This window comes from Lynx rufus, unplaced genomic scaffold, assembly GCF_022079265.1.
Source record: "Lynx rufus isolate CCGP_SWC_20201006 ecotype Redwood Valley unplaced genomic scaffold, mLynRuf1.p SCAF_24, whole genome shotgun sequence".
Classification (NCBI taxonomy): Eukaryota; Metazoa; Chordata; class Mammalia; order Carnivora; family Felidae; genus Lynx; species Lynx rufus.
The window spans coordinates 14,389,162-14,413,776 of NW_025814839.1; the positions used below are offsets into that span (position 1 = coordinate 14,389,162).

Below are 24,615 nucleotides of genomic sequence, written 5' to 3' on the forward strand. Positions count from 1 at the left end.
CAATCTCACCTTCCTGGTATGGGCCTTCTCTACCAGGTTCTCTTCTTAGCTAGGCTTGCTCACTGCCTTGTCTCCCCCAAATCTGGGTCTGCAGGCCCAGCCTCTCTCCTAAGTTCTGAACCCTTCTATCCAACTTAACATCTATCCTTAAATGTCTCCAGGCAAGAGTTAACGCCAATCCTTCACAAACTGTTCTGAGAAACAGAAGAGGAAGGGACACTTCCCAACTTGTTCTATGAAGCTAATTTTACCCCCATACCCAAACCAGACAAAAACATTACAAGAAAAGAAAATTATAGACCAATATCCTTCATGAATATAGACCTAAAAACTCAACAAAATATCAGCAAACCAAATCCAGCCACACTAAAAAAGCATTATACACCATGATGAACTGGAATTTATTCCAGGAATGCAAGGTTGGTTTAACATATGAAAATGAATCAATGTAACACATAACTACAATAAGGACAGAAATCACATAAACATCTTAATAGATGCAGAAAAAGCATTTGATGAAATCCAATACCCATTTCTAAAAAAAAAAAAAAAATCCAAACTAGGAATAGAAGGGAACATCTGCAAAAAGTCATCGCTAATATCATTCTCAATTCTGAGAGCCTGGATGAGTTCCCCCTAAGATCAGGATATCTGCTCTCACTACTTCTATTCAACACTGTACTGAAGATTCTAGCCAAAGCAATTAGGGAAGAAAATGAAATGAAAAGCATCCAGATTAGAAAGAAAAAAGTAAACTATCTCTTTTTGCAGACTACATGATCTTGTACATGGAAAATCTCAAGGAATACACTTAAAAACTATTAGAACTAATCAATGAGTTCAGCAAAGTTGACAAAGAAAACAACTCCATTTATAATAGCATCAAAAAGAATAAAATACCTAGGAATAAATCTAACAAAAGAAGTGCAAAACTTGAGTACAAAAAATAAAACATTGTTGAAAGAAATGAAAGAGGACCTAAATAAATGGAAAGACATCCTATGTTCATGGAACAGAAGACGTACTATTGTCAAGATGGCAATAAGTTTCTTCATGCAACTCAAACTCAACATGTCCCAAATGGTGCTCAACTTTTCTCCCACATCCACTCCTTTTCCAGTGTGGCCTGTCTTTGGAATTGGTGCACCCTTTGCCTGCATGCTTAACCCAGAGAGTCATCCTGGCCTCAACCTCCAGAAGTCTAGTCAGTCAAGTCCCGTTACTTCTGATTGCTGGCTTCTCTTGATGCCATTCCCTTCTCTTTTCTTCTTTGCCACTAACTCGCCTGGGTTGCTCTAAACAGCCTCCTAGCGGGTGTTCTTGCTTCCCTTTAATCTTTTCAGCAACAGCCAGCAAATCTGAACCTGTCACTTTCCCACTGAAGCTCCCAAGAACTTATGATCCCAAAGTATATAAAGCAAATCAGGACTATGCTCACCTTGCCCTCCCTGTGGCCCACTGTTCTCCTATGCATAAGCCATGTCTTGGCATCCTCAACCATGCTTTCCACTCTTGTGTCATGACTTTCCACATGTTGTCCTTTCTGTTGTCCAGTGCACTGACTTCCTTCTTTGGCCAGGGGAGGCCTTTCTTGACTCAGGCTAGGTGGGCCTCCTTGCTGTATACACAACTCATGGAGAGCCAGTGTGTATCTTTGGTATCAGGCAGGGCTGTTCCAGGCCCTATGCCCATTCCCAATGTACTCAGTTCCCTTGCTGAGCCTGTCTCTTCCCCTATGAGATGTGGTTAATTCTAGTCCTTCCACAAAGTGTGGTTCTATGGCTTGAATGTGATAATGCACTTACCCCTGGCAACAAAATAGTAGGCCATATTAAATGCTGGCTCTCATGGCTAGTGTTTCACTCTCTGCTTCCTATGCTGTATTCACAACTATTTCCTTGTAGCGGCTGGCACATAGTAGGCACTCAAAAATGTCAGCTGAAGGGATAAACTAGGGAGGAGAGACTGCATGTGAGTGTGCCTTGAGTGTGATTTTTGTGATGCTGGGTGGGCCTCTGCCAAATCACTTTAAGGCACCTGGAACTTTATCTAAAGACACATATTATTGATTTTTGAGAAGGAAGAGGAAGGAGCAGCTTATGGAGTCCCTGCAGAAACACAGCCTCAGAGTGGCCTCTACTTGACAGCTAAAGGAGTTTAGCTCCTGGATCCAATGCCCAATAACATGCCAATTGTAGGTAGACTGGGAAGGACTGGGAAGAGCTCAAGAAGGAGGAAGTTTTCCTTTCCACCTGCCCTTCAGGGGTGCAGTATGGCTTTAGCCAGACAATGCTGAGTTGTTGAGAGGACTGTTTCACTGAACAGAGACTGCTTCAGCTCCACCAGTGGTCCAGACAGGAGCCGAAGTCCCACCCGTGGGCAGCCTCGGCTTCAGCTGGTCTGTGAGGTCATTGGCAGTGGACACAGCACCTGTAGGTGGGAACCCCACGTGGGGGTGAGGCTTACATTACATGGCATCTTTGCCAGCAGGGCATACCTTTAAAAGGAGGAGAGAACAAAGCAAATGGAGGTTGGGCATAGGAAGGAAATGGTTACAGTGAAGTAAACACAAGCAAAAATCTCAAATATATCTAGAAATAAAAAGCCAAAATTAAATTTAAAGTGAAAGTCAGTGTTTATGCAGTAGAGCCATTTGGAGAAAATGACTCATTTTGTAAAGGAACAGATGTTCTCATTTGCATAGTCTCTGGAGTCGCAAATGGACTTCACCCTGTCCCCTCAGCGTGCATGCCCTGCAGCTGGTGGCACTTGATTTGTGACACTGAGGGAGTGTTTACATTAGTGTAATCCTTGGTCCCATATCCATGAGTCTCCTGGTAGGAAACACTTTCTCCACTGGATGATGAGGGACTCTGGAAGAGGCTGTGGTTTGCTTGCTCTTCCCAGACACCCCTGGGCCCCAGCTGCCTTAGTAGTAGTAGATGTGCAACAGGACTATGGTCAATAACAAGAGGAACCCACTGGCATTGGTAATTTCTCTCCTGAAGGGAATCTCTGACATGTCACCATACTTTGTCCCTTCCCACATGTCACTGCGGTTTGTCCCTTCTAATATGTCACCACTCTCTGTCCCTATATGTACATCATGGCACTCTGTCTCTTCCAAAGTGGCACTGTGCTCTGTCCCTTCAGACGTTCCACAGCACTTTGTCCCTTCAGACATGTCATGGCACTTTGTCCCTTCCAATATATGCTCTGTCCCTTCCGATATGGTACCACACTCCATCCTCTCCTTGGCTACTTCTTCTGGGGCCAGTTTGGGGCCAGGCTGTGGCTCCAGTCCACAGAATGCATTCCACGCTTTCCAGAAGCAGCCCTGGGTCTCCTCAAATGCATCTGGAATAGAGGGAACAGGCAAAGGTCAGGATCACAGGCCAGGACACAAGAAGGACTTTCTATGGTGTCATATCTCAGCAGTCCCAGAGAAAGACCAAAAGACTCTCTCCAATATGATCAGTCCTCAGCCCCTGCTATGGAACACCTACCACCATCCTCAGAGACATGGGAGAGTGGGATAAGGGGCTTTGGGAGTTTGGCAGGAGTGGGGTGGGAACTGCCTGGGGCCATGCTTGCCTTCTACTGTCAGAGCCTTCAACAGGGCCCAGATCCTGGAGTGCCTACCCTTCTCTGTCTTAGGCACATGGCCGAACACAGTTCGGTCGGTTTAGGGCACAGGACTGCTCCTCTGAATCTGCCTCCCCAGTCACTACTCTCTAGAGGATGGAAGAAATCCTCTGATTTCTGGACACTGCTCTCCTTGGCAAGCTCTCAGAGAATGTTTTCCTCAGGCAGGTATCAGTCTCACGGCCTGGCCCAAAATAAGGTACTCTGGGCACTTGAAGGGGAAATCACTGATGCTTTTCAGGAGGCAAAGGAGGGAAGTCTAGGATTTATAGGGAAGTTTCCATTCAAATTAGTGAGAATGCCTTTCTGGGACTTAAAATTGCTCCCTGTCTGTCTGTACAGCTCCTGCTGGCTGCTCCTTTGGCCTGTTCAGGCTCGGGTCAGCACCACGGCTAGCTCCAGCACATCCATGTGGGTCCAGCGGCTGCCTGCAAAGAGTTCCCTCCTTGATTACCAGATGGGCATATCTCAGTTCGAGTGTGCACCCAACAGTGTTCGTTGTGACCTGTTCTCTGTCTCATTCTGTTGGGCAGCATCCATGCCAGCTGTGTCCCGAGGCTGAGGTAGCACCATGGATGACAGAACCCATCAGCCAGGGACAGAGGAGCCTCTGTTACACAGGGAGGGCTGCTGCAGCAGGAGGACCTCAAAGCCAGGGACACAGATCTCTGCTGCCAGTGCTGAGAAGTCCTGAGTGGCACATTCTCAACACCCATGTTATCATATTGTCATGCAGCTGCCAGGCCCAAGAGGCTACTACTGTATGTAAAAGGCAACTGATCATTTTGATGATGGCCCAAGGGCTATATGATGGGCAGTGGGATGGCCAGTGGCCGAGAGCACACATTTTAGAGTCAAACTTGCCCATGTTTACATTGGTGCGCTATTTCTGCCTGATTATCTGTGGACCTGGGGCAAGTTACTTAACTGTTCAGTGCCTCAGTTTCCCCATCTCTAAGTGGGGATAATAATTGTACCTATCACACACACCTATCACACCACCTGGCACATCCCAAGTGAGCAGTAAATATTAGCCACTGTCATTATCATCATCATCATCATCATCCACCCATGACTATGGAGAGAGGAAGAAGAGGAACGGGAGGTGCACCAAGAACAAGCACCTGGCACCTAACAAGCCCGTTTCCCCCCACCAAGAGAAGAGACATTCCCAGAGAGTCCTGCATCCTCCAGGTGTGTGGGACAACCTTGCTTAGGATAGGCCACTCTTCTGCTCTGCATCTGCCCCCAGGGCCTCCTCTGCAGATGACAAGAGGGAGCCTGGGGCCTCTTTGGGCTCTGAACTTCCCTAGCAGTGGTGGAGGGGGGCCCCAGAAGGCTGCCTCCTCCCCTAAACTCACAGCCTCCCTGGGTACTCTCTGCCTGAGACTCAGGACTAATCTCATTAGGCCTTTATCCCTGTTTGCGTCAGGGCCACAAGAAGCTCAGGTCACCCCCCCCCACCCCGCCCATGGCCCCAACACTCTTTTTCTGACCCCATCTGCCGAAAACCTTCCTCTGGGCCTTCTGGAGTCCCCCCCCTCCCCGGAACATTCTGCTTCATGCTTGCTGGGACTGAAATCTAACTGTCCTCAGACCTCTTTTCCTGGAGCCCTCTCTCCCTCCCCTCCCCCAGGTTTCTCTTGTTAAGGCAGGGCATCATCTCTATGTGGCTAAGTCCAATGGCCAGTCCTAAGGCTTCATCTTTCTTCACTCATCAGTGTTTGCCTCTCCTCCAATGGCTTCTCCTGGGGTGTCTCTTGCTTCTGCCTGGGCCAGATCCCTTGTCTCCTCCCCCTGCCCCACCCTTCCAAAGGTGGCTCACTGTGTCTGCTGCCTCTCCCCAGCCCAGAAGCCTCTGCATAGATGTCCAGAGGCATCTCAACCTCAACAGACACCCCAGAGGGGGCCTCTGCCTGGAAAAGCATTTCTGAGAGGCGGGACCATGGGGCAGCACAGGCCACATCCACCCAAAACACTATCAACCAGGACCTCCTGCAGGGTTTGGATCCTTCTCACCTGGGTGTGCTTGGGGTGCTGGTCTCCTCCTTTGTATTTCTGCATCCAGATCTACCCTTTCCTCTTGACTATTTCGTAAACTCCAACAGAGCCGGTGGAGCTGGGGAGAAAGCGGGGGGCATGTCACCATCTAGGGCCCTGTCACACAGACTGTACCCGGTCACAGCCAGAAGCTGGGCACCAGGGTCTCCATGGACTGAGATGAGACCTGGTTGTTCAACTCCAACAAGAGACAGAAGGAACATGGGGTAGGGAAAGCATGGCACTTGGGGACCTTGGATTTCAATTCTGGCTCTGGTACTGTGTGCTTGCATGGCTTTGGCACAGGGGACACAAACTGTCTGGGGCTCAGTGTCCTTCAACTATACAGTAGGGGTAGGAGAAAAAGTGCTCAGAGCTCCTTCCAGTTCTAAGAGTCCAGGAACCTGTGCCCTTCAGGATGAGAGCAGCTGCCTGTCACCTTGGTCTGCTTCTTCCGGTGGAGGAGGAGGCCGTCTGACTGGATGAGTGGACAGGGCAGACCCGGGAGCTGCTTTCCTTCAAAGAGCTCCTCCTGCCTGTCACAGTTGAGCACTAACCCAGCCCAGAAGAGGCTTTACCTGGTTTACCTGCCCCCCCACTGAGCTTAATTACTCAGACTCAATAAGGCATTTGCAGATGCAGAAGGAAGTGTCCCTTCCCTTCTGCTCTGTGACTTTGCTCTTGTCCTGAAAACACACATGGAAACTTTGGGAAGTAACAAAATCCAGCCAATTGTTGTTGTTGCTGTTTTTAAGGGCCAACTAAATGAGCATTTCCACCAAGCCTATCCTGGAATAGACTTTGATCTATTGTACCAGACTCATTATATTTGAATCCCAGCATCCCCACCCCAACATATGGCAGGGATATGAACAGGCTGGGTTGGCCCCTCTCTGGCCAGCCCACTCCAAGATCTGCCTGAGCCCCACCTCTCAGACTAAAATGTTGGAACTAAAATTCTGTTGTATTAATAACAGAGACTGGGTTTAGCCTCTAATTGCTTCCTGATGATGCCATATGTGTATATTTGCCTTCCCAACGACACTATCAGCCCCTTTGGAAGAGGTTGCTGGGTGCACTAGAAGAGCCTGGGTTCATGTGCTGTCCCTGTTGTCCCACCTCCTCTGGTAGGCGGTGAGAAGAGGGCCTGGCCCACTGACACTGATCCATAAGTTCCAGTTCTCCTGTTCACTTCTCCCTCCCTTGTTGGCAGCTGCTTTGTGTTCTCCAGAGCACCTGGCACACTGGGAGGCAGGTGGTAAACAATCAACAAATACTTGGGTGCTTGAGAAGTGGGCACAACCAAACAGTTGAGAGGAAGAGAACAGCAAAGAACACAATCTAGACAATTAAGACCCTGAGCAACAGGAAATCAAGTTCCCCACCCACCGCCGGATTCTCAAGGCGCTGGGAGCTGGGCAGTCTCCCAGCTGTCACTGATGCAGCGGGTGTGCACATCCCACACCCCTGGTTGTCTTCCCCATATGCTCTAGCCCTCTTCCAACTGGGCTCTGTGCACAAGAGAGGAGTGAATCAATTGGAAACCACTGACCAGGAAGCATGGCCAGAGGGGAAACCCAAGATTGAGGGGGAGACCCTGAGGCAGTCTTCTGAGTTCAAGGCTTTTACCCAGAACCCAGGAAAAGCTGCAAAACAGGCATGTAGATCTCATAGACTCATCTTCCTTCTGATCTCCTCCCTAAACTTCAGACACAGTAGGGCTTTCTGGCTTGGCCAAGTCCCTGTCCTGCGAAGCCCACTGGCCATGCTGATGGAGGTGATGTAGGGGAGCCAGGTTGGGGCCCAACCCTACCACTTACCTATTTGTGGATTTAATTTCTCTGGGCCCAGACTTCCTATATTCCAATTGGGGTGACTGATATGTACTTCCTGGGAGATGGGAACAGCAGCTCAGGAGAAGGCTGAGAGGCACCCAGCCATGAGATGAGCCACCAGAGGCTTCCAGTATTCCAGTCCCCTCCCCCTTCCTGATGGCTTAATTCCCTGAGGATGGGTGGAAGCTGGGACTGCTCTGATTACATTAATTCACACTGAGGTTAGTGAACTTAACACTTCTAAGGAAAATTTGCATCTTAAAAGCCAAATTTCTCATTCTAAGTGAATATCTAATTGGTGAATTGTTGGTAAGTCTTTTAGTTTAGTTTTTTTTTTTTTTTTTTAATTTTTTTTTTTCAACGTTTATTTATTTTTAGGACAGAGAGAGACAGAGCATGAACGGGGGAGGGGCAGAGAGAGAGGGAGACACAGAATCGGAAACAGGCTCCAGGCTCTGAGCCATCAGCCCAGAGCCTGACGCGGGGCTCGAACTCCCGGACCGCGAGATCGTGACCTGGCTGAAGTCGGACGCTTAACCGACTGCGCCACCCAGGCGCCCCTAGTTTAGTTTTTATAGCAGGGCCCTTTCTCTGTTCTTTGCCTATTACTGACCCATCCCCCAAGCCCAGTCCCTAGCCCTCCCTCTTTTCAAAAAGAATGCAGGAATTCAGTCACTCTCTCCCAAACCAGCAGAGCCTAGTTACTGCTCATGGGGACTCTGGGACTGAGGGTTGATCCCAGAAAACCTCACAATAGCACTTACATGTTTATCGGGAATTGGGTCCGTGAATAAGGAGATCCCCAGGATGGTGAAAAGGCTGACTATGAAGAGGATTACAGCAAAGTAGAGGTAGTGCATGCCACAGATGATCAGGGGGCACTTGCTGTTTGCCCCACAGCTCCAGGGTCCGTAGGCAAACTCAGACAACATTCGAGAGAAGCCAATCAGAAGTCCTCCGGTCAGCCCCCAGAAGGCACCCTGCCAAAGGAGGAGCCCCAAGAGAGTCATCTGGAGGGGATGGGTGGTGAGACAGACCATCAGCCTCACTTCCCCACCAGTTGAGTTCTGAAATTAAAATCATCATCGTAACAAAGGCTTTAAATATCTTGTGGAAGGAAGCAGAATGTAAGCACCAGTGAGGAGGCCATGCCTTCTTGGGCTGAACCAAGACCTGAGACCCCTGCACTTTCTCTTAGGTCAATCAGAGAACTTGAGAAACACTGGAAACGCTTTTAAGTAAGATCATAAAAAGGCATCTCAAACATCATGTGTCCAAAAGGCTGTGGTGACACCTCCATCTCCCTGGTTGCTCAGGTTGAAACCCCAGGAGTCATCCCTGGTCCCCTTATTTCCATCCTGCACTACCACCAACCTATCAGCAAATGCTGTTGGCTCTGCCTCCAAAGTATATCTGGAATCCCATCACCCTATGGCTACCGCCCTAATCCTGAAACTGCCATCTTCTCTCACATAGGTGGCTTCCCTTCCTGGCCCCTGCCTGCCCACTGTCCTCACAGAAGAGTGAGCTCTTCAAAGCATGCATTAGAGAATGCCTTGTCTCTGCTTAAACTCTCCAGTGGCTTCTCATGGCCTGCCATCAGAATAAATCTCCACCCTACCCATCAGTTGACTTCACCTGGCTCTGCCACTCTCCCCTTGGTCATTCCACTTTAGCCACTGCATGCAAACTTCCTCCTGCATGTTTAACCTGCCTGTTTTGCTCTTGGCTCAGGCCTTTGCACTTGCCCTTCCCTCTGCTTGGGTCTCTCCCTAGATCTTGGTATTTCTGGCTCATCCTTCAAGGTTCAGATTCAAGGTCACTTTCTTAGAAGTCTTCTCCTACCACCTTGGCTAAGGTCCTTGTATCCCCCCTACCTCTAGTGCCTGCCTTGCCACCCTCTACTATCCTTTTTTATCTTTTAAACAATACTGCATCACTATCAGAAATCTTTATCTGCTTATTGGGTATAATCTGTCTCCTCCAGCCAGACTGTCCACACTTTAAGAGTAAGGACTTCACTTGGCTCTAGAGCTGTATCTGGAGCTTGACTTAGATGGAGATGGATGTCAGAGGAGACAGAAGATATGGTACATGGGCAAACATCTTGGAAAAAGGCCTAAAACCAAAAGCCAGGTGGACGATCCACAGGAACAATTTATTGAAGGAGATGTGCAGAATGGGAAGATCTAGAAACAGATGGGCAGCAGAAGCCAGATGAGCATGCCATCTGAAGCAGAGTGGAGGAGAAGGCCTAGAGAAACTCTCTAGGTCAAAGGGGTACCTGCAATTGCTTGTAACCTTGGACAAGGGGTGTCAGGGGAACCCCTGAGCAGATTCCCAATTTTCTTTGGCAGTAGGCTCCAATACCTCAATGCTGGTGTCATCATTGGGAGGCAGATTCTCGTGACAGCCTGACCCTCTTGCCCATGCCATTGCCAGCAGAGCAGAGGGCAGCAGCTCTGGCATCTGCAGAGTCCAGCCACCCTGCCCCCCACATTCTTGGTGCTAAGTTGAGTCTTGGTGAGCTGAGCAGAGCAAGGAGCTCTGGCAGGTTGGTCTAGAGGACTGGACACCTGAGATGGCCCTATAGGAAGCACCAGCCATGTGGAAGAGTAAAAAGATATTCCTGGCAAAGCAAACAGTGTATGCAAGTGAAGGGAGAACAGAGAAGGCATAGGACAGTTAGGTAATCAGCACTGCAAATCAATTGGAGTAGCTGGAGCCCAGGGGCTGTGCAAGGAGAGGGCAAGGGCCAAGAGGTAGGCAAAAGCCAGATCACATGACACCTTAGACACTGTGCTCAGGAACTTGTGCAAGGCCCAGCTACTTGGTGCTGCTAGGGGAAACAAGTTATGATTCAAATAACAAACAAAATATTCTAGCAAACCATGCTTTCAAAGTCTTATTGATAAAATGATTGAATCATTAGTAGGAATCTTTATTTAGTTTAAAGTGTGAATGGAAGATATGGTCTTCACTATAGGAAGGGTGAAAGGAGCTCATGACTGTACATCCCCCTGTGACCCTGAAATCACTGAGTATGACACATCCATGTACAGAGGCAACAGAATTATATTTTCCTACAACCAGATATGTGTGAAGAAGGAGCATGCACACTGCATCATCTATGTCATGGTTAAAAGTGGATTATATTGTAAAGGGAAGAAAAACAAATTAGAGCTCACCTTTTCCCTGAATGCATGAGGGAGCTCAGACTAAGTCTACCCAGGAGGAAATAATCTCTTGGAAAGCAATGATGCAATGGTGTGAACTCTTGAAGCACAAGAAACCCTTCTAGGGCAGCTCTTGCAAAGACAAGTATGATGTGAAGGCAAGTCCTCACACTCTGTCTTGCGGTGGCCATGCCAACACCTACCTACCTTTTCAGTGACTCTCTTGCAAAATACAGCAAGCAGGAAGATGGCAGCAATGGGCGGGGTCAAGTAGCTCATAACTGCATGTGTGTATTCAAATAGTCGTTCACTGTATTCTGTTTCCATAATAGGGACCCAGAGGATAGTGACAGCAAATAATATTATAACAAAAAACCTGTAAATTAAACCAATAGTCAATGGCAATTTGATGAGCTTTATTCCCCCCGCCAGTAAAATATCTGTAAACCATAAACTATTAGCTCAATTATTCCTTAGATTAAATTCAGATGCCCATTCATAAATGTGGAACAGAGGAGACAGCTACATACCTAAATACTGATAGAACCATAAAGCTGCAGATAAAAATCATTTAACTTCTGAACAAATAAAACTGTCCATTTGCCTGTTACTAGACCATGGATAGATTTTCACCACATTTGGAGGGTGTGTTTGGTCAGTCATGCTTAACATTATAGTACATGGAAAATATCAAATTCTTGAGGATAGCACGCTATAAGAAATTTCAGACAGATTAGTACAGCACATAATTTTGAAGATTTTGACAAGTTCAGAAACTTATTTAAATTTTGCTAAAAATTTTATGAAACTGAGTGGAGGCTCCAAATGTTCATTATTTTTTCTTAAAAATTTTTAAATGTTTGTTTATTTTTGAGAGAGACAGAGAGACAGAGTGTGAGCAGGGGAGGAACAGAGAGAGAGGGAGACATGAATCTGAAGCAGGCTCCAGGCTCTGAGCTGTGAGCACAGAGCCTGATGTGGGGCTGGAACTCATGAACCGCGAGTTCCTGACCTGAGCCAAAGTTGGATGCTTAACTGACTAAGCCACACAGGTACCCCCATTATTTTTTCTAAGTGAAATATTGTAAAATATGTATTGATATATAAAATTACACTAGATTACATGTCATCCCAATGATGAATAAATCTTAGTTCTGTATCAACAAGGGCTTAAAAATTATAATTTAGAGTGAATGACTATAAGATATGAAGGACTAATTCCTTGATAATCAAAGAAGACACAAGGATGTGAATTCCCACCCAAGTAATGATGTGATAGTTTGCATGAGACTAATCCTCCCACAGTAACAATGATAAGTTGTGGGCCAAATATTAAACTGCAACACTCAGGGAGCCAAAAAGCAGGCGGAAATGGGAAAGGATTTAATCCTTGAAAGAATACAACCATAGTGGATGCTATCTACACTACCCAGCTTTTCTTCTGAAGGCTCTTCCTAGTTTGCATGGTGTGGGTGGCTAGAAATTAGCAGAGAGCCTCACTATTACTAGGTTGGGGTATAAGAAGATAGAGGATGGGGATTCAGAGTGGTTGAAAATGCTATGGGGGAATTTTAGAAAGGAGGGAGCTACTGAACAAGGGGGTCCAATCTGTGCATACACTTCCCTTATATCCTTGGCTGATCCCCAAACTATACATGTGTGGGAGAATCTCCAAATCTATCAACAAGTGGCTGCTGGAGGGTTGAAAGAGTTGAGCAGACTTCAGTGGCTGCCTACAGTGGGAGAGACAGAAATTGGGAGTTGGAATCTCATAGAGTTAGAGGGTCTGTCTAACCACCTTAGGCTTTTCACTGAAACTCCTGAAGGGCCATGCCTTAGAAGTAGAGACTAACCCAAGATTAAGAATTTGCCATAAGACTGAGTGAAACTGAAACAGACCCACCCTAATAAAGTATAAAAACAGACCTCTGCAAGTTTAAGGTTTTCAGCTAGTAATTTACCCACATTCTTGAACCAATACACTTTAGAAGACCATGATCAGAGTCTCTACAATAATGTATTTATTCACAACATTCAGTATACAATAAAATTTACTAGGCATGGGAAGAAATAAGAAAATGTGATCTTTAGTCAAGAAAAAAGGCAACTGATAGAAACAGACCCCAAGATGGCTCAGATATTAAAATCAGCAAAGACTTCAAAGCAGCTATTATAGCTACATTAAAGGACTTAAAAGAAATGATGGTTATGAGAGAATAGATGGGAAGTCATAATAGAAAACTGGAAACTATAAAAAGTTTAAAAAGGAACCAAAATAAAAATTTTAGAACTGAAATTCCAGTTCAATATATGACATGAAAAATTCACTGGTTGGCCTTAACAAATTGTAAATGGTACAAGAAAGGGCCAATAAACCCAGAGGCAGACTGATAGAAATCTAAACTGAAGAACATAGGGAAACTTTTAAAAAATTTAAAATAAACACACCTCAGTGATCTGTGAGACAATATCAAGAGGGCTAATATGTGCGTAAACAAAGTCATAAAGAGGAGACATGAAACAGAAAAATCGACAAAGAAACAATGATCAAAAATTTCCTCACTTTGGTGAAAACCATTTATGTACATATTCATATGCTCAGCAAAACCAAATCATGATAAATATAAACACATGCACACATACCCTTAAGCATATAACAAAACTGCTCAAAACCAAAAATGAGAAAATCTTGAAAGCCATAGGGGAAATAAAAAACATTACAAATAGAAAGCAGCACTATGAGTTTTGGTGACTTCTTATCAGAAATAAGAGGTCAGAAGAGAATGAAAGAGCATCTTTAAAGTGGTGAGCAAAGTACTGCCAATTCAGAATTATATACCCAGCAAAAATATCTTTCAAAAACAGACAAAACAAAAACATTTTCCAATAACCAAAAGCTGAGAGAATCTGTCACCAACAGACCTGCATTATAAGACGTGCTGAAGAAAATTCTTCAGGGTGAAGGGAAATTACAGAGATGGAAACTTAAACCTAAGGTTGTAATGATGAGCACCAAAAATGTAAAATATATGGGTAAATATAAAATGCTACATATTTATTTTTTCTTATTTTAATTTAGTTTATTTTTTTAATGTTTATTTTTGAGAGAAAGAGACAGAGTGTGAGTGGAAGAGGGGCAGAGAGAGGGAGACACAGAATTCAAAATAGGCTCCAGGCTTCAAGCTGTCAGCACAAAGCCCGACATGGGGCTTGAGCCCACAGATTGTGAGATCATGACCTGAGCTGAAGTCAGCCGTTTAACTAACTGAGCCACCCAGGTGCCCCTATTTTAATTTAGTTTAAAGGCAACTGACTGCTTACAGCAAAAAATTATATTGCTATCACTATACTATATAACAATTATATACACACATATATATGGGGTTTATAATGCACAGAGAGATAAAATATATGACAAGCATAATGTAAAAGATGGAAGGAGAAAATGGCATATACTGTTGTAAGGTACTTACATTTGACATAAAATGATAGAGTATTAACTCTAAGACTAAGCTAGATTAATAATGCCTATTGTAATGCCTAGAACAACCAAAAGAAATTAAAAACTATTTCTAATCATATTAATGATGATGTTAAATGCAGATGGACTTAACTCTCAAATTAAAAGGCAGAGACTGTGGGTGCCTGGGTGGCTCAGTTGATTGAGTGTCTGACTTTGGCTCAGGTCATGATCTTGCAGTTCGTGAGTTCAAGTCCCGCACTGGGCTCTGGTGCTGACAGCTCAGAGCCTGGAGCTTGCTTTGGATTCTGTGTCTCCCTCTCTCTCCGCCCCACCCCTGCTTGTGCTCTCTCTCTGTCTTTCAAAACTGAATAAACATAAAAAAAATTTTTAAGGCAGAGATTGTCAGATTAGATAAAAAAATCAAGATTCAACTATATCTGCTTTACAAGGCACTCACTTTAAATATATTTAAAGGTTAAAAGTAAAATAGATTACAAACACTAAGCATAAGAAAGCCATTGTGGGCTATATTAATAACAAAGTAAGCCTCAAGACAAGGAGTATTATTAGAGACAAAAAGCTACATTTCATAATGGTGAAAGCATTAATTCCTCAGGAAACCATAACAAACATAAATATGTAAGCACCTAATACTAATACTTCAATATGTATAAAGCAAAAATACTCAGAGAATTGCAGTGAGGGAGAAATGACAACTACACAATCACAACTGAAGATTTTAATACCCTTCTCTCATTATAGAATATACTGAATGTATATACGTATAGATATAACATACACACATCATATACATAAAACTATATATACAATATATAACAGAACTAGACAAAAATTAAGAATACAGAAATGTCAACACATTTCAAAAGATTAAAATGTCATATAGAGGACATTCTTGGATCACAGCAGAATAACTTAGATATCAGTAACAATAAAATAGGAAAGTGCCCACTACTTGGACATCCAACAGCACACTTCTAAATAACCCATGAACAGAGGAAAAAATCGCAAGGAAATTAGAAAATATTTTGGACTGAATGAAAATGAAAACACAACCTATCAAAACTTGTGGGATGCAGCTAAGGCAGGCCTTAGAGGGAAATTTATAGCTTTAAATGGTAATCATAAAAAATAAGAAAGGTTTTAAGGCAATGATCTGAATTTCTACTTTAAGAAGCTATAAAAAAGAAGAGCAGTGTAAATTCAGAGTAAATAAGAAAAAAAAGAAAGAAAGAAAAGAAAAACAGAAATTGATGGGGGAAAAAACATACAAAAAACAAAAGAATCAACAATTCCAAAAGTTGGTTCTTTGGAAAGATTATTAAAATTGAAAATCCCGGGGCGCCTGGGTGGCGCAGTCGGTTAAGCGTCCGACTTCAGCCAGGTCATGATCTCGCGGTCTGTGAGTTCGAGCCCCGCGTCAGGCTCTGGGCTGATGGCTCGGAGCCTGGAGCCTGTTTCCGATTCTGTGTCTCCCTCTCTCTCTGCCCCTCCCCCGTTCATGCTCTGTCTCTCTCTGTCCCAAAAATAAATAAAAAAACGTTGAAAAAAAAAAATTGAAAATCCCTTAGGCAAATTTTATCAAAAGAAAGATAACCCCCCACCACAAATTACCAATATCAAGAATGAGAGTTGGATTATTGCTAAAGATCCTACAGATTTTAAACGGATAATGAAATTATGGGAGGTGCTCAGAGCCATCCCAGTGAAGATGCTTCTGAACATCCTGCTTACCAGTATATCAGGGAATGCAAAAACCATGCTAGGCAAATAACCTGCACCAAGATCAAGACTGAAATACACTACTTGGGTGATTTAGCTTGACAAGACTGATTACCAGATGTAATGAATGCAGTCTGGCAAGATGGCTTCTCCTAAAAGCATGTCAAAAAATGCACAGATGATGGCACAAATCCTTAAAGGTATGGAGATTACAGAATATGAGTTAAAAGTTATAAATCAGATGTTGGGAGTTTGCATTCTTTTTTGTTTCAATGTTTTATTTATTTTTGAGAGAGAGAGAGAGAGAGAGCGAGCAGGGCAGGGGCAGAGAGAGAGAGGGAGATGTAGAATCCAAAGCAGGCTTCAGGCTCCAAGCTGAGCTGTCAGCACAGAGCCTGACATGGGGCTCAAACTCACAAACTGTAAGACAATGACCCGAGCCAAAGTCAGACACTTAACTGACTGAGCCACCCGGCACCCCTGGAGTTTGCATTCTGAGATGTGACCACAATTCTAGATGATGCAAAAATTTGTTTAAGCTATGTTAATAAAGGTACAGTTGATGCAAATGTGTGTGAGTACCAATCGAGTGTCATGCTGACCATTTTTTTTTCTTATAAACATTATTTTTTTACCGTTCAGTCAGATATACATCTGAAATAGATTTTGCGTATGGTGTGAAGTAAGAGTCAGCATTCTTTTTTCCATGAATAGCCAAATCACCCAGGACCGTTTATTGAAAATCCTTCTCCCCATCAATTTCTCTACTGCATTATACTGGAATCTTTGCCATAAATCAGGTGACTGTATATCTGTGGGCCTTCTTCTGTATTCTGTCTGTACTATATTCCATTGATTTAGACAAATCAAATTTGGTACAAATATTTGTACCCAAATCGCATTGTCTAATCAGTATCACTTCATAATAGATACTGGTATCTGTTAACTTAAATCCTCCAGCTTTGTTCATTTTCAGGAATTGCTTTGGCCTTTCTTTTCTTCTTCTTCTCCTTTTTTTTGGTTTTGGCTTTCTTTGCTCTTTGCATGTCTGTCTGAATTTTAGAACTGGTTTGTCAATTTTTACACGCACAAATAAATCTACTGCAATTTTGACAAGGATTACTTTGAATATGTAGAATAATATGAAAGGAATATAGTGTCAATATTGAATCGTCTAATTCCTGGATATGGTATATTCCTTTATATACTTTGGTCTCATTAATTTCTCTCAACAATGCTTTGTAATTTTCAGCAATTTTCTCACTTTTGTGAGATTTATTCCTAAGTGTTTGATATGGTTTAATGACACTACAAATGATAATGTGTAAAATATGATTAATTCTTATATTTTGATCTTGTACCAGTCTTGTTAAATTCACTTTTAAATTTTAGCAGTTTGTCTATAAAGTCTTTTATGATAATTTTATTTCTATCCCCATGCCATTTATTTCCTTTTCTTACCTTTTTGTGCAGGATAGTACAACTCCAGCAAAACTTTGAATAAAAGTGGTTGTGGTGGACATTTGTGTCTAGTTCCCAATCACAGGGGAAAATATTTTCAGATGTAAACATTAAGTATGATACATACTATAGGTTTTTTAATATATATGTATATTAAAATATACATATATATTTAAAAGCCAGAGTAAAGAAGTGCCTTTAAATTCCTAATTTTCTAAGATGAAACAATAAATAGGCATTAAACATTCTAAATTATTTTCATCTGTTGTGATGATTGTATTATTTTCTCCTGTTTTCAGTTAATATGGTCAAGTACATTGATTGATTTTTGAATTAAAAAAACTATTCTTGCATTCCTGGAATAAACCCCAGATGGTCATGGTCAATTTTTCTTTTTCTATGTTACTGGACCTGCAAATATTCTGCTTAAAATTTCTGCATCTATGTTCATATTGGCATGGTATGTATTTTACCATGTTTTCTTTAAGCTTGCCTCAATCATATTTTAAAGATATCTCTTTTCAATGAGTTCTCAGGATACAAAATGAACATACAGTAGTGTACAAAATCAGTAATGTTTCTATACACTAACAATGAGTTACCTGAAAAAGAAATAAAGAAGACAATCCCATTTACAATAGCATCAAAAACAATAAAATACTTAGGAATAAATTTAAACAAGGAGGTGAAAGATTTCTACACTGAAAACTCTAAGATGTTGATAAAAGAAATTGAAGAAGACATAAACAGAAAGATATCTTGTGTTCATGGACTAGATGAATTAATATTGTTAAAATGCCCATACTACTTAAAGCCATCTGTGGATTCAGTGCACTCCTTATCAAGATTCTAACGGCATTTTTTTTTTTTTTTTACAGAACTAGAAAAAGTAATCCTAAAATTTGTTTGGAATGACAAAAGACCCTGAATAGCCAAAGCAATCCTGAGAAAGAAGAACAAAGCTAGAGGAATCACACTTCTTGATTTCAAACTATATTACAAAGCTATAGTAATCCAAATAGTATGGTACTGGAATACAAAGAGATGCATAAACCAATAGAGCAGAATTGAGAGTCCAGAAATAAACCCATACATATACAGCCAACTAATATTGGACAAGGGAGCCAAGAACACTCAATGAAGGTGGTCTCTTCAATAAATTGTCCTGGGAAAATAGGATATTCACATGCAAAAAAATAAAACTAGATCCCTATCTTATACCACTCACAAAAATTAACTCAAAATGGATTAAAGATGGGGCACCTGGGTGGCTCAGTCAGTTAAGCATCTGACTTCGCCTCAGGTCATGATCTCACCATTTGTGAGTTTGAGCCCCGTGTCAAGCTCTGTACTGACAGCTCAGAGGCTGGAGCCTGCTTCAGATTCTGTGTCTCCCTCTCTCTCTGCCCTTGCTCCACTCGTACTCTCTCTCTCTCAAAAATAAACAAACATTAAAAAATTCAAAATGGATTAAAGACTTAAATATGAGACCTGAAACTATAACTCTCAGGAGAAAAGATAGGAAATAAGCTCCTTGATATGGGTTTTAGCAATGGTTTTTTGGATATGACTCCAAAATCTCAAGGAACAAAAGCAAAAATAAACAAATAGAACTAGGTCACGCTAAAAAGCTTCTGCATAACAAAAGAAACAACAAAATGAAAAGGGAACCACAGAATGGGATAAAATATTTGCAAACAACACATCTGATAAGGGGTTAATATCCAAAATATATAAGGAACTTATACAACTCAATAGCAAAACAAAATATAACATATTCCAAGTAATCCAATTAAAAACTGAGCAGGGGCGCCTAGGTGGCTCAGTTGGTTGAGTGTCCAGCTCGATTTTGGCTCAGGTCATGATCCTAGGGTCATGGGATTGAGCCCTGTGTCAGGCTCCATATTGAGTGTGGAGCCTGCTGAAGATTCTCTCTCTCCCTCTCTCTCCCTCTCTCTCTCTCTCCCTCTCTCTCTCTCTCCCCCTCTGCTCCTCTCCCCTGCTTGCACTCTCTCTCTCTCAAAAAAACAAACAAAAAAAAAAAACCTGGGCAAAAGACCTGAATAGACATTTTTTCCAAAGAAGGTATTCAAATGGCCCATAGGTACATGAAAATGTGCTCAACATCACTAATCGTCAGGGACATGCATATCAAAACCACAGTGAACTATCATCTCATACCTGCTGGATAGCTATTCTCAAAAATGCAAGAGATAACAAATACTAAGTATTGATGAGGATGCAGAGGAACAGGATCCCTTGTATACTGTATGCTGGAATGCAAACTGATTAAGCCACTATGCAAAACAACATGAAGGTTCCTCAAAAATTAAAAATTGAATTACCATATAATATAGCAATACTACTTGTGGGTATATATTTGAAGGAAACAAAATCACTGTTATGAAAAGATATCTGTACTCTCATGTTCATTGCAGCTTTATGTACAGTAGCTAAGCCATGGAAACAATCTAAATGTCCACTGACAGATGTTTGGATAAAGAAAATATATGGATACACAATGGAATATTATTCAGTCAAAAAAGGAAAGAAATCCTGCCATTTGTGACAACATGGATGGACCTTAAGGGCATCATGCTAGGTGAAATAAAGCAGACAGAGGAAGACAAATACCATATGATCTCACTTACAGGTGGAATCTAAAAACACCAAACTCCTAGAAACAGACGGCAGATTGGAGGCTGCCAGAGGTGAAGAGGGTATGGAAGAAATGGATAAAGGAGGTTAAAAGGCACAAGCTTCCAGTTATAAGAAAAATAACTTCTGGGATGCAATGTCCAGCATGGGGATTATAGCTAACAACACTGTATTGTATATTCAAAAGTTGCTGGGATGGTAGATCTTTAAAATTCTCATCACAAAAAAATATGTACCTATGCGTGATGATGGATATTAACTAAATTAATTGTGGAACTTCTTGAACCTCTGGGTAATGATCCACCAGTTTTGGAAAATCTTGGCCATTATCTTTTCAAAATTGTTTCTACCCAAACTATTCCTCTCTTTCTGTGATTCCAAGTGACATATATATTATTCTTATGATTGCATTCCATGTATATCTTCATTTTGTGCATGTGTTTCATTTTTGATATTGTCAATTGATCCATTGCCAATCCATTAATTATCTGCTATATCCAATCGTTAACCCATCCAAGTTCTTATTTTCAGAGATTTATTTTTCTTTTTTTAAGTTTATTTATTTATTTTGAGTGAGAGAGAGGGAGAGAAAGAGAGAACGAAAACATGAGTTGAGGCACAAAGAGAGACAGAGAGAATCCCTATGGAGTAAAGACAGCAACTATGTTTTACACATATACAGCCCCCACCCCATGCCTAGCATGGTGCTGTATGGCATCATGGTTAACAGCATGGTCCTGAGATGGACATGTTCTCCTACTTACTGTGTGATGTCAGGTAGACTCTCCCCCCATTGATTGGTAAGATGAGAATAAGAACAGTAAAACTTACCTTTAAAGGTTGTCATGAGGACTAAATGAGACAATGAGGTAATTCTGTAAATTTCCTCACAAGGACTCTTTGGGGGGGGTACATTAAACTATGCTAGCATTTTTTAATCATTGCGATTATTATTTTTTCCCAAATGGAAACAAGTTTCTTTGTGATTTTAAAAACAATACATCATCATTGCAAAACTGCAGCAAAAAAGTACAACCATACTGTATTTAAACAAAATAATTCTATATACAGTATGATAGCCTAATTTTTCACATAATCACTTCTGGTGGGCATTGTTTTCATTGACAGCAGAAACTAGCATGGTTAGAGGAGTCCTTCACCTTCCTGTTACCATGAGCTCCTTTTCAGTGGCCATAGGCCGAATCTGGGTATAGATGTCCATTGTGAACAGGGTGCTGGCACAGTTGAAAATAGAAGTCAGGGAGGACATGAGAGAGGCCCATAGTGCAGACAGCATCAAGCCTCGTATGCCTAGAAGAGAAGGGACATTTCCTGGGCCTCCAGCTCTCTGGCCATGCCAGGAGATGCCTTAGGCCTCCTAAGGCACTTTTCTATATACTACATTTTCTCCTACAAAAAACATTCAAATTTTATTTGGAGTGGCATTCCATCTAAAATAGATTAAAGCATTACGTTCGTCCTTGCTTTGTGATGAAACTTACTAGTTTCCTGCACTGTCTTTATATAATAATGAGAGTTAATATCTCTTGGGTGGTTATTTTGTGCCAGAATATTTCCTTGGGCATTAGCCCATACCATCTTCCCTACAGCCCTGTGAGATGGACTCCACTGCTGCCTCACTTTTACAGATGAGAAGCCAGTGGCTCAGAGAAAGTTCAGACTGGAGGCAAGGGATGTGACTCCTTGTGTCCCAGTGTCCTCATCTCTAAAGTGGGCATAAAAGTACCTATCACACAGGGCTGTTGTTAAGATGAAGTTAAGCAGATGGGTTAACAGAGAGCAAGCACTCATAAAATGTGAGCTATTAACATAACAATCTAATATTTTCACCTGAAAGGCTATCCTACTGCAGGGACTTGACTCTGCAGAATGATTTCTACGTGTTGATGGGAGAGCCTGAGGCTTAACTGGAGCCTGAGCTGGAGGCCCACTGCAGCAAGGTTCCCAGTGTATTCTGTAGGCTACTGGGCCAGGCAAAGACTGGTGTCCTTGCATCTACCTCCCTTCAACTGCCCTGCAGTTGACCCTCACTTGAAGCCCTGGGTGCTTTAGGATGGGCTCAGCTGCGTAACCTGGACAACTTCCTTCCTGAACTGTGCGATGGTCAGTATTTCTCTCACTCAGATTTCATCTCTATTGGATTTTATGGAAATAGCTCAACTTTGATCTCTAGAGCTCTTACTGATCTTTAGAGCTAATATGGGATTTAAAAAATGTTTGGCCATCTCCACGGGATTTGAGGAAGTAGTTGAGATGAACACACAGACTCACTGTTAATTTGCAGTGAAAGCCATCTCACTGTTGGTGAACTGTCCATCTCCCTGACCACCCAGTGGACATAAGCTCTTTGAGATCAGGGCTAGGTATTGCTCATCTCTGCCTTCTCATTGCTTAGGACGATGCCTGGCACAGAGTGGAGCCCTCCAGCGGAATGAGTGAGTAAAAGCTTGAGTTAAGCAGGGGAAGTGAACAATGCAAATCGTGGGCATGAGCCAGCTGTGCCTCTGAGAGCATATACCTTGTGTGAGTGTGTGAGAGATGATGGAGAAGGAGGCCCGGCTCCTTCCCTCAGGGCAAGCAAAGCTCCATCTACATCACTAATGTCCCCCCTACTTCACAGCCAACATTTCCACCCAGAAAGATGGGCTGCCTGGTAGATAAGCCACCCCCAGCTTTCACACTGTTAACTATCCACTTAAAGCCTGAGGGCACAGGTTCCAATGGGGACACAGGTGATGTGGTTTCCATGGCAGGGCCCATCTCTTACCTTCGGGAAGCAGCTCTACCACCAGCACCGGGTAGGCAATGGAGCTGCAACCAGTTCTGGTGCCACAGAACCTCTCACATACTGAAGGTACAACACATGCCACTTTATCTGCAAGGGGAGGTAACAGTCACGTCACACCAACATGTTGGCCTTAGAGCTCTAGAATCTGAGTTGAAGGAAAGGGAAGCAAATTAGGAATCCTATGTGGATGTCAGATTGGTCTACTGGTGACAGCTCCGATTCATGATCCTTCTCAGGAGGATCACTCCTCAGGAGCTTGGGGTAGAGGCAAGGGCTAGGAATTAGGCACCTAGGAGCCAGATGAATCAGGGCTTCTACCAATTCACTGCTTGACCCCATGCATGTCATATGGCCTCGACATGCCTTTCAGTGACCACTGCTAGGTGACAGATTATTCATCCACATACTAATGCATGAACAACTCATAACCTTATTTGCTTAGCCCTCACAGGAGTGTTATTTCAGAGTATTTGGGAAGGAATTTTGGACAAAGGGAAGGAAAGGGAGTGAATGTGACATGTTGTTTAAGAGCTTAAATTAGGAATATAAAGTTATAATCTGATATAAAGTTACCCAAAACAACAAATCAACTTTCATGACAAAGAAGCAGGATATTGCCCCAGTTTATGGGGCAAGCTATTTACTGGGGACAGCTATCGAGCCTAAGCACTGGTTACCAAACATCTTGAGGAAGACTAATACTAAAGCTTGATTAGAAACTCAAGGGGGCAGCTGCATCCATTTACATCTTCCCACTCTCCCTGCCTCCTGCTTCGGGTAACAGAACCTCTGAGACACTTGGGGTGGTATAGGAAGGGCCCAGGAGCCAGGCCTGGCCATTCTGGAAGTTCTTTCCCCTTGGCTACAAGACTGGTCCCTATCACTAAGTGAGTTCACTAAGACTCCTCTAGGATTTTTGCTGGAACTATAGGGAAAAGAAACACTTGGTGGGTATTGTTGAGCTGGTGGGATAGAGGTCTGCTGCAGCTGGTGACCACTTTGCCAACAGAAGGCCTGAGGATGACACTAGCTCTGAAGAAAGAGGAGCTAAAAAGGTGCATGTCATGTTCAACCAAGGGCCCCAAGTAATACAGTGTCCTAAACAGAAAAACAGATTTCAAGAACCACACCTTGGCAGTTGGCAGTGTCTGGCCCCCAGCTCTGGCCAGGGGAGAGACCCAGAATCTAGGGCCAAGAGCACTTGGGTTATTGGAAAAGCATATTCTTCCAGGAACATGGACAGGTGCCAAGCTTCCATGATAAGTGGCTTTCTGGCTTTATACACCTGGCATGTGCAAATGGATATGTGAATCTGGCCATTTCTGAGGACTAGGGACAGGTGGTTCCTGGCTCTTCTCACCCCAAGGGCTCTCCACCAGTGCATTCCATCACCTCTGTTCACCCCTTGGTCAGAAGGCTGGAGAGAGTTGGGGTTCTCAAAACCCACTCCAGCTAGAGGGAGAGGCCATTCCCCGCTCTTTTCCCCTCTCCCTAAGTAGTTTCCTCTCTAGAGTCCAAGATATATGTGACTCTTCCCAGTTTTCTTCTTTAGTGAGCAGGGTGGTCTCTGCTGTGGAGTGGGGTAGGGAGGCAGGTCCACAAAGCCCAGGGCATTCTGGAGTCCTAGAGAGCACAACAGCATATTTCTTAACCAATGAGGAGGCATGAGACCCCCAAATGCCACCTGACAGTCAAAGACCAAATCTGGGAATGCTGAAACAAGGCCTTTCTCTCTGTTAAAACTGGAAGGGAATTAGGATTAAAAAGAGGCATGCCTCGGGGCAGAAT

At 43.1% G+C, this 24,615-nt stretch overlaps 1 protein-coding gene across 1 annotated transcript in view; it reads right to left on the reverse strand.

Moving 5' to 3' along the window:
* Positions 1 to 2,929: 2,929 nt before the first annotated feature.
* Positions 2,930 to 24,615, reverse strand: part of LOC124518331 (sodium/glucose cotransporter 1-like) — a 57,251-nt gene continuing 35,565 nt past the window's right edge. Inside the window, exons 10-15 of the mRNA XM_047088303.1 lie at positions 22,807 to 22,914; positions 21,179 to 21,329; positions 10,904 to 11,072; positions 8,285 to 8,500; positions 5,665 to 5,764; positions 2,930 to 3,357 (exon numbers count right to left, since the gene is read on the reverse strand). Coding sequence (XP_046944259.1) covers positions 2,930 to 3,357; positions 5,665 to 5,764; positions 8,285 to 8,500; positions 10,904 to 11,072; positions 21,179 to 21,329; positions 22,807 to 22,914 — 1,172 coding nt within the window. The remainder of the gene's footprint in view (positions 3,358 to 5,664; positions 5,765 to 8,284; positions 8,501 to 10,903; positions 11,073 to 21,178; positions 21,330 to 22,806; positions 22,915 to 24,615) is intronic.